The sequence below is a fragment of the Seriola lalandi genome, unplaced genomic scaffold, assembly GCF_002814215.2.
Source record: "Seriola lalandi dorsalis isolate HSWRI2012SDOR001 ecotype SW California unplaced genomic scaffold, Sedor1 jcf7180002054680, whole genome shotgun sequence".
Classification (NCBI taxonomy): domain Eukaryota; kingdom Metazoa; phylum Chordata; class Actinopteri; order Carangiformes; family Carangidae; genus Seriola; species Seriola lalandi.
The window spans coordinates 562,061-580,646 of NW_019525233.1; the positions used below are offsets into that span (position 1 = coordinate 562,061).

An 18,586-nucleotide genomic window follows, 5' to 3' on the forward strand; every position below is an offset into this window, starting at 1 on the left:
TCACATCCCCAAACCTTCCCTCCATCCGCTCTGTACTTTCTTCAAACAGAGACCGTGATGAGACCGACTGAACGGGCGCCATCATGTCACTGTGCTGCAGCCCAGAGAGGGAATGAAATCAAGCTGTCACTGCACGGGACGTTGAGAGAGAGGTGAAGAGGAAGAGAGGCAGCCCCCCTGTTCTCTCATTCCCTCCCCAGAGCCCATTATAGCAGGTGCCAACACTGGGAGATGGATCTCTCTCACACACACACACACACACACACACGAACACACACACACACACACACCTTTGTGAATCTATCAGTATGAAGACGGCTACAGATAAAAATCTTCCCTAAAATAAAAAATGTGAGTTAAAAATGATATTATCTTCTTGCAAACAACAAAGGATCTTGTGTGCAAATGCTACGGCAGAGCTAACACTTCATCAGAGTGATAACTGACCTTTAACCCACAGTTTTACAGACGTGGGTGGTCGGGGATTTATTGGCTGTAATACCGCGAGTGGCCACTGGGAGAAGCTAGCTGGTTGAGCGGCGGCGTCGTATCCAGCTCTCTTTAATACATCCACAGGCAAAGATGTGCTAATTAGCATTAGCATAATAATAATTTGACCCGCTGCTAGTTCTATGTGGATTTCCATCTCCAGACTCGTGCCGGACTTTCAGGATTTCTTGGGAGCTCTGTAATATCACTACAACTAAACTACAACACTGTCTGTATCGTTGGTTGCCAAGGCGATTGCGATTTCAGCTGTAAAGCGAGAATCAAAAGGAGCCTCCGTTAGTAACATTTACATTATGGTGATTTAACTATCATCATGTCAAACGTATGTGAGATAATATAGATCTATTCGTCTCTAAAGATTTTCCTGCAAATGGAAATGATCAGAAAAGTAGATTAATAAAAGAAACACGAATTCCTCTTTTAGAAAGGGATCAGTGTAATGTCACTAATCACTGCCTATCAGCCAACACTGTGTACAGTGCAGGGTTCTGTTGTCTGTTCAAACATGTCCACCGCTCGCTGCTCTTTTCTTCTGTTTATGCTCATAATTAATTAAAAACAATTAGAATGTGGAACATTGTGTTTTCAGACTCATGGTGGGAGTAAAGTGAGTGGTGGGTTGTCAGCAGCTTTACTGTCGTCCGCTGGTTTCTCTTATTTAATGGTTTATTAACTGTCGACCTGCTAAAACCCATTTATTTTTTATTTTTTTATAGAGTCAAAAACTGACTGGAGGAGTCCACTTTAAAATTCCTGTGTTCTTATTCAAATCTTGAATCCAGATTGTGTGAAAATCCTGTTGCGTTACACTTCACACCTGCTTCAAATAATGTGCCTCAATCTGGAAGCACATGTATTTGATATTTATTTATCTTTAGAATAACAGTGTGTCCTGTTAAATTATCTCAAACTCTTATAAAAATATTGTACATTTACAGTCCGCAGAAGATTAATCCTAAAGATGTACTATCACTGGATTCACTGTAATACTGAAGAAAACTTTAACTTTTGCTGTGATGATTCTGAAGCAGGTTCTGGAGTTTTATTGGTGAGGAACATCTCAGATAATGATGTCCACAGCAAGTGGAAGTTTCACGTCTGTGCGTTAAATTTACTGTGGATCACGGGGAAGTTATTCTGTCGCCCGCCTCCTCCGACAGCGTTAATCCCGTCTGACTGGAGCTTTACGTTTGTTTAACAAGAGTTCAGATTGTTTCTGTATGTTAGTGTTTTCTCTGTGACAGAAACATCGTGATTAAAGCCTTAAAATATGTGAAAGAATGTGTGTGTGTGTGTGTGTGTGTGTGTGTGTGTGTGTGTGTGAGAGAGATGCTTTGAGCACAGCACTTCACCTACAGCCCGTTTCATAATCCAGTGATTTCTGTTTTCTGTCTGTGTTTCTTTTTGTGAAGGAACTTGTAAAACTGTGTAAACACGTCTGGAAATCTTCTGTGGCTGAGGATGTGTATGATGCTGAAAAAAGCCAGAGAAGCGTGTGTGTGTGTGTGTGTGTGTGTGTGAGTCTGGCAAGGCCTGACACAGCGCTCGTGTGTGTGTGTGTGTGTGTGTGTGTGTGTAATGGGAACAGCTGGCTGAGGGAATGAGTACAGAGGGAGAGGTGATGGATGCGAGTGGAGCTCCTGTGACAGATGAGCTAACAGGTGTTCACCACAGCCCTCAGAGAGACGCTATTTATGAGCCAGAAAAGACAGCCAGACGCAAAGCACACTTCGCCACCGGCCCACTCCGTGCCGAAACACGTCACGTACATCTGCACAACTTTAGCCCACAACGAGCAGCACAGCAGAACCGTCTTTAGGCTTCGCTTTGCTAAAAGCTGAAGCCTTTTCATCGCCGCACAAAGTCCTCGTCCGTCTGCCGCTGCGGAACATTAACATGAAGTGAATACATACAGACTCAGTGCACTTTACTCCACATTAACCCGGCTCCTCCAGCTTGTTGCACTCTTAACATTAATGCCATGAGGGGCAGCAGTTGAGTTAAAGAACGAGACGCTGTTCATTGGCGGCCAGCTGGAAACAAGCCTGTGTGTTTTTACTTTTCTCTGTCGTATCTTTGAATTCATTAAACACTGATTTATAAAAACGGTTCAGGGCTGGATCTGAGGAGGGATTTCATGTTTTCATCAGAAAGCAGCTTTAGCCCCAGTGTGTGCAGTATTACCCTACAGTGTCTGACAACACTCACCACTGTTCTCTGTGTGGATTTCCAGACTTTTATTCACCATCTGGATGAAAAAAAATAAAAATTTCAGTTTGCTGCAGGATGAAGATGAAATCTGAACCTCGAGGTGCGACAGTAGTTCCTGACACAGGCAGCAAGGAGTGATGCATATCAAACGACAGAGGAGAAATTTACACGTTATTTTGTATGAAATTAGAAAATAAATAAAATAAAATAAAAATGTTGGTTTAACGTCGTATGAACATATGTATGTGAGTTGCAACTTGAAAAATAGGTTGAAGATTTCATTTGTCATGCAGCAAAGAGAATATATATATATATATATATATATATATATTTTTTTTTTTATTCTAAATGGTGAGAAGAGCATTTGAAGATTCTGGAAATATCTTCAGAACAACGATAAATGTTGTTAAATGACCCCCCTCCTCACATGGGGGCATTGATTTTTATTACACTTACATCCACGTCATTATCTACAGTGGATCTGTGGATGTGCTTCTTGCCCACCGCTGGTTTTTACGGCTACGACACAGTGGATGGTGGAAGGGGAAACCAGGGGAGAAGAGAGGGAGGAACATATGTCGGCTGGTGGAGTGACAGATTCATCAAAATCATGATGTCATGAGTACATGGTTTGCGCCTCAGGCTGCCAATTAGCAGAGCTCGCCGTTAACAGTTTTGTGCCTCGGCTGAATGACAATAAATGACAGCATCGAGAAGTCGGGAGTTTCCACGCCCGGATCAGACTGAAGAGCGTCACCAGCAGCAAGACACAAAGAAAAAAATATCTATTCTTTTAATAAATTCACTTTTTTTTTTTTAATTTATTCATTTTTATTGTTCAGCAAAAGCGATACAGATAAAAAGACCTTGTCGATTCAAGTCTAATCTATATGTTTGGTTTTCTAAATAACATTATTTTCATGTAGAAGGCACTTGAACAGACGTGATTTTGGGGCAGTTTAGAGGCTGGAATGTAAAACTAGATCAGGCACGGAGACGAGTTTGGAGTTAGAAAAGCGTCTAAAAAGGTTTATAAATTTAAGACAATGTTTAGATCGGCTTGATGTGACGAGTAGAAATCCTCCTTTTCTGCTTTTCTTGGCACTAAAGTTCATCGGGGGTGAACACAGGGCGTGACATTTTTAACCGTCAGTGAACGAGCGGTGGGTTTGGCGTTCTCGGTGACGGAGGAGTGTCGAGTTTAGGTGCGACTTTAAAAAGGACGAGGTGGAACGTACAGAAACAGTTGAGGGCAGTGTCACGTTTTTAAAAAAAAAGAAAAGAAAAGTATTATCACCTCTACGATGCCTTCTGTGTGTTTTTAAAGGGGACCATCACTTCATTCCAGATTTTCCCACGGTTCAGGACGAATCCTTTCCGAAGTGACGGACCACAGAAATAAGAATCTCCATGGTTACAGTTCATTCTCTGTGAGATCTAGTTCTCCAGCTTCTTGATTCTGGATGTGCCAAACCACAGAAATGAAATGTATGAAATATTCAATGAAGTGTTGATCCCCTTTACCTGTACTAAAAGAACCTGGAGGGAGGGAGGGAGGAGGGAGGAGGGGAGTTCTACGCTTGGGCGAGGGCTTGTTTGAGGTCTCGGAGCAACATGGACGCCATGACGCTCTTTTCTGTGTTGATGGTGAGCAGCGCGGTGGAGGACTCCTTCATCTCCAGGGACACCAGAACCAGGGCTCCACTGCTGACCGTCCGCCCGGCGAACCTGCAGGTGAAGAAGAACACGCCGAGTCGGCTTCATTAAACTCCAGGACGGACTGACGAACGAAATTTAAATATTCCAAATGTTTATGTTCGACTTTTAAAAATACAGATATAAAGAACAATAAAGACATAATAAAAATATAAATTTACTATTTCTAAATATAATTCAGAAACTTTCCATCCACCTGTCGGACACAGTTTAAGCTGAATTCTTTTGAAATATCTGCAAAATTAAAAAACGTGAAAAAGGTGCAGCTCCATCACTCGCCCTGGTTCAAGCAGAAGATAGGTTTCAGGTGGTGTCAGGTATTTGACGCCATTAGAATGAAACTAACTTATTATATTATGTTTATATTCTTGTTATACAGAAACAGACATGAGAGAAAAGGTCTGATCCCCTCATCAGTGAAAAACTCGTAACGTTCTCGTCTTAAATTCACATAAAACATTAAGATGCGAAGCCAGCCGATGGTTGACTGAACAGCTGATGTGTAACAAACATCAAGCAGCTTAACAAAGACATAAACGTGTTGCCCAGCCGGAGACCTGTGAGCTTAACATCAGCTCTCCCCTAAACCCATAAATCCTCACGTTTGAAAATTCTCTAACACCTCACACCTTGTAATTACCCTAAATTAGTGAGTGAGACAAGGAAGGAAAATGATGTGACAGGAAATATAGAGAGCAGAGCAACAGACAGTCTATTATCCCAACTGACTAAAGAGCCATTAGGGGTGAGACACGCCCCCTCATGCCAGTCAATCACAGTGGAGCCTGTTTTTATGGACTGTGGGTGTCTATGAGTGTGTGGGAGCCTTGGGACCAGTATGGGGGATGCCCCGTCCCACCAGCTCCCTCTGGGCCATCGGGAGAATTCTCAGCCCCTCGTTTCCTTGGATACCGTCCCTCCAGACCAGGGGCAAATCTGGGCGCACATGGTCCCCATTGAGAGCGCTAACAAGAGGCAGACAGGGGCTATGACCCACCGTGACCCTCTTTGAGGGTGACAGAGCTGAGCTGGGCCCCACATCTCCCACTCCCCTCTGGCCCTCCGCATCTCGGGAGCCTCACGTGGATAACTCCCAGCCATCTGCCTCCATTTAGCACTACATCCCTGCAACAAAGGCCCCCCGTGGCAGCCCGCTTAGGCCTGACAAACAGCCCACAAAGAGCCCCACTTAGGCCTGACTAAAGCCAGTGAAGAGCCCCCGCAGGACGGCCCTGCGGACAGGCGCTGTCACAGAGCACCGCAACGCCGTGCAGCGCAGCGGGAGCGACTAGCACATCCACCAATTAGCACACACACGTTAAAGATGTGGAGGGGGGGGGGCACACACACACAGAGGGTACGTGCATACACAATGAAACGGTGCTGGCTCACAAACCCAGTGTGTCTGGCTGTGTCTCTGGGGAGCTGCTAAATTACCATCAACAGAGGGGAGGGAGTTTATCAGGGAGCTCTCAGGGAGGAGAGAGAGAGTCCTCCTCAGGCTTAATTAAAATATTAGCCACTTCAGCAGGAAACACAAGCCATTCAAGAAGAGGATTAATTTCTCTCAAAAATACCAACTCTGTGTTAAGCTCTCGCTTCTTTAAATAATTCAGGGGCTGGATATTAATCCAAATTACTACGTGGCCTCTGCTGCGCTTCATTCAAACCTTTAAAACCCTCAAACACAATAATCCTACTAAAGTATTTCTCTGTCTGTTTACATGTGCCATTCAACATGCAGTCAACATACACGCCCGTCTCTTGTCCAGTTCCCCCCCTTCCCGTCTCTTGCCCCCACTGTCAGCAGCTTAAGGTGTCTGTGTGGTCCCTGTGGCTTTGCTAATGGATTTAGGATATAAATCTATCATTTACTCAGCCAGTTAACACTACCCTGAGGCTGCTTTCATTTCGTCTCAGGAGACGCTGCTGTGGGCCTTTGTTCATGTGAGGGAATAAGAGCCGGTGAAAGAAACAAGAGTGTGTTTTGATTGCGTTTGATTTCCGAGCGTGTGCGCTTTAAATATTCTCCCCGTTGCTGTTTGTGCACGGTAAGGTGCAAAGAGCAGCGCCGCATCCACATCTAACACCGACATCAGTGCATTTTTAAGGACTAGAAGGGAAAGATTAGGGACAAGCGCGCCTTAAACGGGTCATTGGTATTCTCCTGCACTCTTCACATACTGGGCTAAACACTGGATTAATTGCAGTGTATGGAAAGAAAAGCAAAGCATAACCCCTGGACTTAGAGCAGGCGGATTGGCATCGATCGGCAGGGCTGCGGCTAAGCATCACTCTCCAATTATCTGTGATTCTCCTCAGTGCAGTGAGCCTGTGTGTGCCATCTGCCTCCCCTCCACCCTGCCACTGCAAACACAAAGTGGGCTTCACCTTTACATTCACCCTCACACAGAGAAGACACAGGCCGCCGAGGATTCGGCTCAGCGACCAAGAATGCGGGACTTAACCCACAGCAAGTACACTATCCCCCTGCAAACATTCAACCACCTTTCACACTCTGGAAATGAACTGGTCAGGGTTAAAAACAAAAAAAAACAAAAAAAAAAACAAAAGACTAAGAGCACATCATGTTTTCACTAAAAAATAAAATCAGAAATTCTGACGCCAGCTGTTTGGTGGCTGCAGTTGGATGCTATTGTTTCATCCTGGTTCTTGGCCAGGTGGACAAGTGGAAGAGTGTCCTTCAACTGATTGGTCAGTGAAGCCAGCGCCGAGCACGAGCACGAGCACGAGCACGAGCACGAGCACGAGCACGAGCACGAGCACGAGCGAGCAGGCTCAGACCAGGCAGATGGCCAGAGCTATTAGCCCCAATTACAACCAGGAACCCCTTCACACATCTCCAGAGCTCGGCCATACGGACACACACCAGTGCTGCACTTGACGGACACGGAAGTTAAGAGAGAACGAACAACAGACAACAACGAGGCCGAAAAGAAGACGAGGGACAAGACGGGGAAAGAGGAGACGAGACTTCAAAAGGAACATGAGACAAACATGTAAATGCGAAAGCATGTCGCAACGTCATCGGTGTCTGACAGTAACGAACATTACATCACTTCCACAGAGCGTTTCCCTCTCATCTGAGGCTGGACATTTAATTAGTCCGGTTTATAAGTGATAGTCAATTTAATTTTAAATAGAAACAAGAGGAAAATTCAGTGTTTAAAGAAACATAATTTAATTATACCACAGTGTAAAGTAAAGAGAAAGCATAGCTTATAAATCAAGGGGCTTTTTTTAGTTTTTTTGAAATTAGTCTCTAACCAGAGGGATTGGCAATGCATGCAAAATTCGATCAAATTTGCTTTCAAACGGACTGAAAAATAGAGCACATTTATTCTATTCCGCCTGTTTAGACATAAACAAGAGCAGTGTTGTCTACATTTGCTTTCCTGCTTGATTTATTGCCATCCTCCTTTCCAGCAATCAATTTCTGTGTTTCTGTGGCATCCCCCTCCGCTCGTCCTCGACGCCTGTTTGGGAAAAGCAGTGCTGCACCCTGCTGATAGAGAGGGGGAGTGCAGGGATGCAGAGGTGCACGGGGGAGGAAGGCAGGCTGTTTGCTTTGTTAAACCAAAACCTGTGTGTGTGTGTGTGTGTGTGTGTGTGTGTGTGTGTGTGTCAACTACAGTTGTGCAGTCTACAGCACAAAGTACCTGAGGTCAGTTGAAAGAGTCACAAACTCCGTTATTCTCAGGCTTCATATTGAAATCCCATATTTTCTACATTAAACCCGAGCTGTCCCTCCTCCCAGGACAGATACTACGTGTGATCCAGATGAGAGAGGCCTGACTCTGGGGTGCAGTGTGGAGGTCACCTCACACATCACATTTAATGACGAGTGACCTCAGCGATAAGCTCTCAGTGGGCGTATCCGATCGGATCGATCACTCTGCTCGGTGTTATTCAAAGTATGTGCAGCAGCAACACGCAGGAAACACCATGACTGAGATTATTACAGGATTATCTGATTAATCCAATAGTCGATGGGCAAAAAAATTGTCTCTAGTTCCAGCTTTTTAAATGTTGCTCTTCTCTGTTGGGTTGTGGACTCTTATTCTGAAAAAATAATTACCTGTAAAGATGTCACCACTGACTCTGGGAACTTGTAATGGCCGCTTCTAACCGTTTTCTGATATTAATGGTAAAAATAATCAACAGATTAATCAATAATGCTTGGATGTAGGAGGAGGAGTTGCAGTTGATCGGTAGATTTGATTTAATTCATCTAATAAATGTCTTTATTTAAACTCTGTTGTGTAATTTGAAGTAGAGACTGGGGATCCATTGAATCGAGAAGTCACGGCTTCTGATATTAGACTGATCACATTAATCAATAATCACATTTTTCTCAAAGATTAACAAGGATTTTCTGATCATAAATTGCGGCTTTGAAACGCCACAAAATGGAAATGAAATCTGTTTCCAAACACAACGAACACAAAAACTGCACAATGTGTTGTGAAGTTAACGGATCAGAGTTTTGCTTTTTAAACGATTCATTGATTAGACGGCGTCGATCAACAAACTGTTGCATCATAACAAAACAACAATTACACCAGGAAACCATTTGATCGCGTTAAATTAAATATCTAGATCCTGCACCGCCACCGACACCAAATCAAAACCATTGATGGGACAGATTTAAAAGGAACTTCTCAAAGACAACGCTGCTGATTAGAGGTTTGATGATTTCGTCAAGAGAGGAACTGCGTCATGTCCGATAACGGACGGTGTGAAGGAGCGGGTCATCACATGGAACCACGGGACAATATGGAAGAGAGAGTGTCTTTATTATTAAAAGACTACAGGGGAAAACTGGGAGACTGTTTTCCCTCTTAAGCCGTCACAGAGGCAGCGGGGAGATTGATAGCATGGAGTCATTTGAGTTATTGGTTATTCTGAATGAAGTATGGGCTTATTGGATGCAGGCCCCTCCCACTGGCTAACATTGATTTCCACTCACTCTTTCAGCTCTCTGTGCCCTTGTGCTACCGTCTCCTTCTTATTTTATTATTTTTTTTACCCACTCCGACTTCCTCACTGTCCCGCATCTATCCAGCGTCCCCCCCCCCACATTTGTCGTCTATTCCAACCCCCCAAATCTATAAAGAAATTATCACCAAAAGACGGACAGAGAGGAGACAAGCTGTGGGGAGGACGGAGCGCGGCGCAGAGGGGATGGAGTGAAAGACAAAGAGGAAGTGAAGGAGAGACAGCGGAGTGGAGGGAGAGACAGATGGGGGTGCAGAGATGAAGTGAAAGAGAGACAGAGCAGGAAACAGAGGGAGAGAGGGAGGTGTAATTATCTATCAGGTGTTCGGGTGTGCGTGACAGAGGAGGAAGCTCATTAGCACACTCTGTGTACACCAATTACACAGCCAGGCTTCTCAGGGCATTCCCCTGGCATGTCTGTGTGAGGCTGAGCGGCGACACAGGCGCTCTCACTCTCTGATACCCGCAATACACAGCGTTTCACTGAACCCCACACGAAACACAGCCACAGCCGACACGTTCATCTCATCACTCTAACACAGAGAAAACAAACTACACTCACAAATTATTGTCAAAAAAATGTGATTTCTGATGAAGAAGAAGGTCAGTAAATAATTCTTAATGCTGCCTACACAAATATCAGATTTCTGTGGGGTTGAATTTATGTTGTGCGTATATGTTGCACATTTGAATGTAAACGAATGCTGCTCACTGTTATCTATATATAACTGATTAAATAAAGGTATATCTAATAATTACTTCCTACTATTAGAGTCAACAATGTGTTGTGTGGTCCTTGCGACAAAGGGTATTGCTTGCTAATGTCACGCTACATCATACTATGCAAAACCTTAATTTCTTAAAGCCGAACTGCGCCGGACAATAAGATCAACCTGAGCCTCGGGGGATTCAGGGCAGTTGTGACTGTTTACATGAGAGAAGTTCTCATTTTATTTAAAAAAAAGGACTTGTTTGTCAATTTGGGAGAAGATGGATATTTCTCTGATATCTGCACATTAAGTAAAGTTACTCCTCCGAATCAAGAGAAAGTGGTTTTTGCATGCTGTTACTTTTGGACAGAGTCAGGCTGGTTGTTTGCATGTGTTTTCAGTCTTTATGCTAAGCTAATAACAGCTAGTAACTGTAGCCTTCTATCTAACAAACAGACATGAGAGGAGTATCAATCTTCTCTTCTGACTCTCCACCAGAACCATAAGTGTATTTCCCAAAAATGTTAAACTATTCCTTTAATGATGTTCGATTGTTTTAAATCTGGTGAAATCTCACGCCCCCAAGCCCCGCCCACCTGGACCCACCATCAAACCTTCGCAGGATTTGGTTTCTGAGTGTTTTACCTGAAAATCTGCTATATTTTTTATTGGATCACTCAGAAAACAGTCAGCCAATCAGAGGAGACCCCCAAGTCCTCACCACTGGAGGAGATGTAAAACTACACTGAGATGATTTTTGGTTCTTAAAACCACAGATATATCTTCTTATGGATCAACACTTTTAATAAAATTGAGGAGAATTGTAAAATATGGGAAAATATAAAACAAGCAGACTGCGTTTCAAATACTAATTCTACTGAATTGTGTCATTTACTGTGAAATCATCTCCCCTCTCCTTATTGCCTTGTGGGTGCATCTTTCCAATAGCTGACAAGAAATTGTAAACACCTGTCATTTAGTGTGAAATGCTCCATTTCTGTATTCAAGTCTCCAAGTATTTGACTGGTTTGGGATTAAATACATCAACGGTTTCAGCCGAACTTGCTGCTGTTAGATACGACGCCTGTCAAGACGAGGAAATAAACAACATCTCACGCTCGCCATCAAGTTGCATATCAGCTAAGTAAGAGTAAATTGGATAAATTACACTGTCAACCAATATATTTTAGCGATTCTGTCATGTGAAAACCACGTATCTCAGAGACAGTGAGGTTTTCAGGTCATCTGAATGGGTTTTTTTTATTTTTTAAAAATGGTTCATTTGGCTTAAGAAGTATGAAAAAGTTCTAAGTCAATTAGGGAACACTCAAAATCCCAAATCTGGAGCTACGTGGTTTTTCACTGGATATGAGATTTTGCATGAACAAACAACAAAAACACACAATTTCCTGACACCTCACCTGTGGAAGTTGCTCTGGCCGGATGACACCACTCCTACGTTGGCCACAGACAAGACCTGCTTGCTGATGGCCTGGCTGGAGGTGTTTGCTGTTGCCATGGTGACGGTTTGCGAGGTCTCATTCATGCCCAGGAGCTTACCTGAGAGGATGCAAAACGTTTCGCCGTAAAAACAGGGACCAACACAAACAAATGGAGCTAAATTCTATTACTGCTGTAAATTCAATGTATTTGTCCGGTAAATAAATGGTTTCAATGTTTATATTTTGTCTTAAAACATAATTACAATTCCAGTCAGGTGTTATACATCTAAAATGCCCAGTAACCTCCTGTATAAAGGGTATTTCGGGACCTGGTTTCTGGGCCGACACAAGATAAAATAAATGTTGATGACTGCTGAAATGGCAGCAGCTAAACAATGAATTGGCGCCTGCATCAATAATGCAAATAGACCAGTTCATGTGCTCTCAGTAATGAGCAAGGATTTGAAAGAAAGAATGGAGATAAATATGCACAAGTCAGGCAGAAATAAAAGAGGAAAATAAAATGAAAAACCCTTCACTCAATTTGTATAAAGCAGCGACTTGCCGGAGAGAAAAAGGTCCAGCAAAGTAAGCTGTTCTACTCCGTTCAACCCCCCCCCCCTTTTTTTTTTTGTCTGAGTGCAAGTTGTATTCAGTCGAGCTCGAAACACAGCGCATGAAGATTAATTAAAGCAGAAGCAGCATTTAGCGGGCACTTAAAAGCACACTGATGGCTCAGATATGAGTCTGCTCTCAGCTCTCAATGGCTGCCATAGTACGTAGCTCCACAGGTGTGTGTGTGTGTGTGTGTGTGTGTGTGTGTGTGTGTGTGTGTGTGCGTGCGTGCGTGTGTGCGTGTGTGTAGGAAATACCATTAAGTGCTTGATAAGAGGCGAGCATTTTGCCTTAATGACAAAAGGTGAGGAAATGTTTAGCAGAGACGGGCTGGGATTTTATTTGATTTCATTTTTGAATTCTGCAGAGAATAAAGAGCAAAAATCACTCACCCTCTAATTTTAAGATTTTAAGATTTAAAATGAGATCGTTGTCAGGCTGCGACATCTGTAACAACTATATCACCTTTAAATAAAAGGTCTGATGATATTTCATATTTTTCTTATTGTCAACTAAACCCCATGTTCATGTCCATGTTTGTTATACTGAACTCGTCAGTCCCACACACACCGCTGTGCTGCTGGAAATACTAAGTAGCACCAAATGGGTATTAATCCGCATCCGAAAATAGTCCCAGCAAAAAATTTAGGAGATTATTTAGTATTTCAGTTTTAAGTGAAACTATATATTTATCACACATTTATGTTTTTAAAGGTTTACATCATCAGAAGGAACCAACCGGGTTTTTACAACATCTTGTTCCACCCTCTTCTTCCTCAGTGGTTTGAGGAAACCTAACTGGAGAATTAGCGCCACCAACAAACGTACATTAATTCAATTTACTTTACCAGCCTTAACCTTTTTGACATTTATCTTAAAATTTAGTTACATCTGCAAATTTTGGATGGAAAACCTCCTATTGTTGGTTTTGTTCTTTTGGGATTTGCTGAGAATAACATAAATATCATCAGCCCTATTCTTTAACCATGATATTATCAGTGAAAACATTAAGGTCACCAACGGTCTGAAACATTTAAAGAAATTTTTATTTACAGCCAACGGAGAAGCAAAGGAATCGGTTCTTCCTCTGTGACTGACTTGATTCATCTTAACAGTCGAATCAATATTCAAAAATGTTTGAACAAATTAACAATGCAACATGACTGCATTCAAGTTGATAATGACAATGTCCTTTAAACATGAGGGATCCTGAACTCACCTTGCTCCTTGCTGAAGTCCTGCTCTGCCATGCTACTGGGCATTAGGAGCTCTCCTACGGCAGCCTGGATGGACACACTGAACTGGTCCTCCTTGGTGCTGAGGCAGAAAAAAACCAAACAAGAGTACAGGAACAGTAACTTATTTACAGGGGATCTAACATAAAGAGTTAAGCAGGATTCTTGTAAATTACTTGTTCTTCTGCTCTGTATTTCAAATTCAACTCAATCTGAATGAATGGGGAGCAACACATGCTGCAAAGTGTGAGTGTGTGTGTGTGTGTGTGTGTGTGTGTGTTTTGTGCACTTTTGTGTATTAAACGTTTCTCTTCTGATTGCCTTGCAAACCACGCTCTGTGAATGGCATTTTGGGCCCCGATCGATTCCCCCATCCCGAACAGATTTTCTGATAACGTTATTGATCGGCTGAGCAGCGGTGCCAATGGCATTCAGCAGGTTGATTTGGGCTGGGGCTGATTACTGCAGGAATAATTGTTATCCCAGTGAACCGGGATCAATTGTGACTGATGTCTCACCTGGGAGCGCTGGCACAGAGCGGCTAGGAAAAGGAGAATTAACCACGAACAGACGAGAGAGGAAACTAGAATTACCGCCTCCTCCGGCCTGTCTGTCCAGACTCATGTAATATATCTAGTGAAGACATTATGACATCACAGTGAAGTTGACCTTTGACCTTTTGGATATAAAATGTCATCATTTTAGACATTTGTGTCAAACTGTGTTATAATTACGGTATTTGCGAGTTACGGCCAAAAACATGTTTCGTGATGTCACAGTGACGGAAGTAACGAAATTCCCTCTGGGTGGTCCTGATACATTGCGTTCACAAGGTCACTGCGACCTTGAACTTTGACCTTTGTCCACCAAAATCTAATCAGTTCAGCTTTGAGTCGAAGTGGACATTTGCACCAAATCTTTAGTGATTTCCTAAAGGTGTAACTGAGATATCGCGTTCACAAGAATGGGACAGAGAACCAGAAAACATAATGAAAATGAGTTGAAAAGATGCAAATGAACTAAAGAGAAAGAGAAAAATAAAGCAGATGTGATGAAGAATCTGGTGCAGCAGCAGAAAAAAAAAAAAAAGTAGAGAAAAAGATGTAAAAGTGAAAGTCTGAGGGAGAAAAAACACACCTGAGTTGATATGAGTGGATGTCAGGTTGTCTTACCACAACTGGAAGTTGGCTGCTTGTGTCGAGTCGCTGAAGTCAATACCCATGGAAACCGTCACTGAGGCCTCTGGCTCCAGCCGCTCTGAGAATGGAAAAGAGGGGAGAAAAGGAAGAGTGAGTGACAAGGGCACAGTGTGCAGCGTGGGGAGGGATGGAGCAAAGGGAGAGCGGAGGAGGAGGAGGAGGAGGGAGGGCAGCAGCAGAGTGGAACAGACAGGCATCCACACCACTTGTGTTTTCTACTTCACAAAGCAAGGCCACCGTGTGTGAGAAATCTATCCTTCAATCTCATTCCCTACACCTCTAGCCTCGGGAAAAAAAAAAAAAAAAAACACATGAAGGACTAGCATATTTCCAAAACAACAGGCTTGTCAAAGAGAACATCAGCATCAAGAGAGATGGGGTTCGGGAGACAGACAGAGAGGGTGAATCGTGAGTTGGGAAGAGAGAGTTAAGTAAAGCCAAAAAATGCTGAAGAGAGAGTCTGGACAGCTGAATGCAGGAGGAAGGGAGGATGAAGGGGAGGAGGAGGAGGAGGAGGGGGAGGTTAAGGATGAGAAGAACACAGACAGACAGAAACATCCTCCACGCTTCCCCAGTCGGCCTGTGTTTCTCTCTCTGTGGAGCTCGGCTATTTCACTGTATAACTCTTTCCACAGCCGGAGCAGAGCAGAGCAGAGCTGAGGCTCCAGAGGAAACCCTCTGAAAACAGAGCCATCATGGACTCACTCCTAATCCTGCCTTCACAGCCTCGCTAACAGGCTTCTGCTGCTTTTACCTTTTTCTCCCCAGTCTTCTGTGTCAATAGAAACTAAAAGATTAATAACTTAGACGCCACCTGAAACTTATTTTATGAATGAATTATGTCCAATCAAGGTGAGAGGATTCAGGAAGGGGATGAAGAACATTTATCCTTCTTTTGGCATTTGAACATTTGTTCTAAAATAGCCAGAGAAACTGTAAGTAAGTATTAATAACTAACATTAATTGGTCTTCAAAAGGAAATAAGTAAAATGAGATTTTTATTTACAACACTTTGTGTCAGTCAACTCTGAATCTCTCAGTCTTCTGCTAATTTAAAGGAATTATGTGATTTGGTTTATTACAACTCGGGTGTTATTGTTAATATCATCTCCATCACTTATCGTAGCCTCGCATTCACCAAAGTAGTTTAAGATACTTGGGAACACAACAACAACACTGTCAAGAAAATACATCATCATAATCATTATCATCATCATTATCTACATCGTTAAAATGTCTTTAACGATCTTTCATTACACGGTTAAGGTACGTATGGTTTGTCAGGACTGAAGCAGGAAGTCAGTGATAGAAACTGTGATGATATTTACGACAGATCATTTCACCACTTGTCTTCATTTTCTCTTCTAAATTTATGTTCACGGCCTGTATCATAATCCGACTGCTTGTGTTTCTTTCTCTGTGTGCGACTTCGTGTTCCCAGATCTCGGTGATCACTGCGCTGTGTACAATATTATTATTAGCAACAGAAATGATGGCCAACACAACCAACTGAAAGCTGCGCTGTAATAAACCGGAGTTGTCCTTTAATCCACATAAAAATAACAGAACTAATTGGCGTTTTATTTTTAGTTTTTTGGTGTTTGAAGTATCAAAGGCAGAGGACTTGTTAGTTTGAAGTTGGTCCAAATGGGTTAATTAGTTAATTGATTTAGGGACACTAGAATCAGAGTCGCTTTATTTGCCAAATGCACAATGAACACAGGAACTTCACTGACATAAACAGAGAGCAAATCACAAATAATGTTTCATCTTAAAGTGTTAAAATCACAGGTTTAACGACAATTCACGTGGAGATGAGCGGCAGTGGAAAGTTCTCACAGATGCACCGTGCAATTTTTCTTATTAAATACAAACCCTGTGGTGTGTTGTCCCTCACCTAACACACACACACACACACACACACACACACACACACACACACATCACAACATAAAGCTTTGTCTGTATTCATCCAAACCAGCTCCAGCCACACGCTCACAGTAGCTGGGCTCAATCGATCCAAATTACCCACTGTTTGGCTGCTTGAGTTCCTTCAATGCCCAATCAATCCCCTGCAATTGACAGTTTTAACGTGCTCCACCGCACACCAGCTCTGTGTGCGTGTGTGTGTGTGTGTGTGTGTGTGTGTGCATGAAAGGGAAAATCTTGTGTCCTCAGTCTCATATTATACTGAGTGTAACGATCATACAACAGTGTGACAAGAAATATGGAGATAGTGTTTGTTTGTTGGTCCTGATCGATCAGGGATTAGCTGAAGCGATATCTGCGGGTGTTTTCAGGTTGAGGGAACGGGACGGAGCTATTAGCCGAGCTGACAGCAATCGGGCTTATAGGTTTTTGATAACATAATGATCATTTAATATCTGTCTGAGAAAACAATCATAGTATAGGTAGAAAATTCCACATGCGCCATTGTGAAGATATTGTTCAGATTGAAATAAATGTGGCTTTTTAAGAGGGGAAAAAAACAAAACAGCCTTAAACCTGCGAATACAAAAAGGAGTTTGACCCAACATGTGTGAGGACCTGCAGCAAGTCAAGAAAACGAAGGCCAGGAGCATTTTATATACTAAAAATAAATATATATATACACCTAGTAAAGTGTTTACAAAGGAAATTAAAAACAAAGAGGATGAATAAATAAAGAAATCTTGAACATCTATTTGATTCTTCTTCTTTCAAGCTAAATCATTTCCTAAAAAACAAACTTGGGACTTTCAAACATTATTTGAACAGGTGTAAATCTGGCACTTGTTGGGGACCTTTTATTTTCAGAGGCGGATTAATACACTTTTGGTGCTCCAGTGGGTGACGATGAACGTGGGCTAGATTACGGCGCCCACGTTCATCACAATGAAGGAACACGTCACCCTGTGCAACAGTGAGGCCCACTGATGTATTTTTAATAGTTAACATTAACATTCAAGGTCAATACTATAGAGGAATTAGATAAATCAGGGTTTTGCTTTGCAGAAAAATACCTGGTAGTGATACTTATCTTCATGGGATTTGTTGACAAATAAGAAAAATATTGTGAGTGTCACCGTTTAATCTCATTTGCTGGTAATGTTGCATGATTTCTTTATAGCAATGTTTGATTTCCAGCTATAAAAATATATAGTACTCAGTGTGAATGTATTAGTCTACTAAATTTACTACTCAGATATGGAAACGTAATATTGAAAATACTGTGATAGAACATTCTAGCGGACACAGCCTTTCGACCATGTGACCTGTGGCTTTTTGCTGAGGGGACAGTGGAGTAATTTACCCGTGTGACACTCGTACTCACCGATGGTGTTAAAGCAGTGGATGTTGAGGCTCGCAGGGTTTCGGTCACCCACGTGGATCTCCTCCAAGCTGTGGTCTGAGCTGTTGGTGAGTATGACCTGCACGGCCACCATGCTGGGCTGGTACAGACACGGCTGCCTGGGGAAATGGTACTTGGCCGAGAGCCCTTTTCCTGTCATATGGTGGAGCAGCTCGTAGGTTTTGACGGGGCCGAAAGACGGAGCGGTGACCTGGAGGAACATGTGAAAGACACGGGGGTTGTGTTGATTTTGTAAGTTAGCTGTGTGTTGATTATCAGAGCAATAAACCCCAGTATGAGCTGGATTGATCTATGAGCAACTTAACCACCGCTGGGAGCAGCAGTAGAAAAGGGAAAGCAAGAAAAACAGCACATGCAGAACATTGCTGCGGAGCTTAAAGCACTTCCACATCAACACAATATCCAGGGACGCCTCATGCATTACAGTGCAAATGCATCCACACAAGAGAAACCGATTAATACGAGAACCTCCGGTCTTTCCATCACATATCTTCATGCAATTCACTGCCTCCAATCAGCAGCCAGGATGCAGCACTTCTGTGTGGAGTGGGACCGAGGGTTGGCTGATAAACCCCCC

The 18,586-nt window shown here is 42.8% G+C and overlaps 1 protein-coding gene across 2 annotated transcripts in view; it reads right to left on the bottom strand.

The window, feature by feature from the left end:
* Positions 1 to 3,527: 3,527 nt before the first annotated feature.
* ap3b1a (adaptor related protein complex 3 subunit beta 1a) overlaps positions 3,528 to 18,586 on the bottom strand; it is a 55,196-nt gene continuing 40,137 nt past the window's right edge. For both annotated transcript variants that reach the window (XM_023422333.2, XM_023422332.2), the window contains exons 23-27: positions 17,971 to 18,199; positions 14,631 to 14,715; positions 13,443 to 13,540; positions 11,588 to 11,726; positions 3,528 to 4,449 (exon numbers count right to left, since the gene is read on the bottom strand). In XM_023422333.2, coding sequence (XP_023278101.1) covers positions 4,296 to 4,449; positions 11,588 to 11,726; positions 13,443 to 13,540; positions 14,631 to 14,715; positions 17,971 to 18,199 — 705 coding nt within the window. In that variant the 3' untranslated portion in view covers positions 3,528 to 4,295. The remainder of the gene's footprint in view (positions 4,450 to 11,587; positions 11,727 to 13,442; positions 13,541 to 14,630; positions 14,716 to 17,970; positions 18,200 to 18,586) is intronic.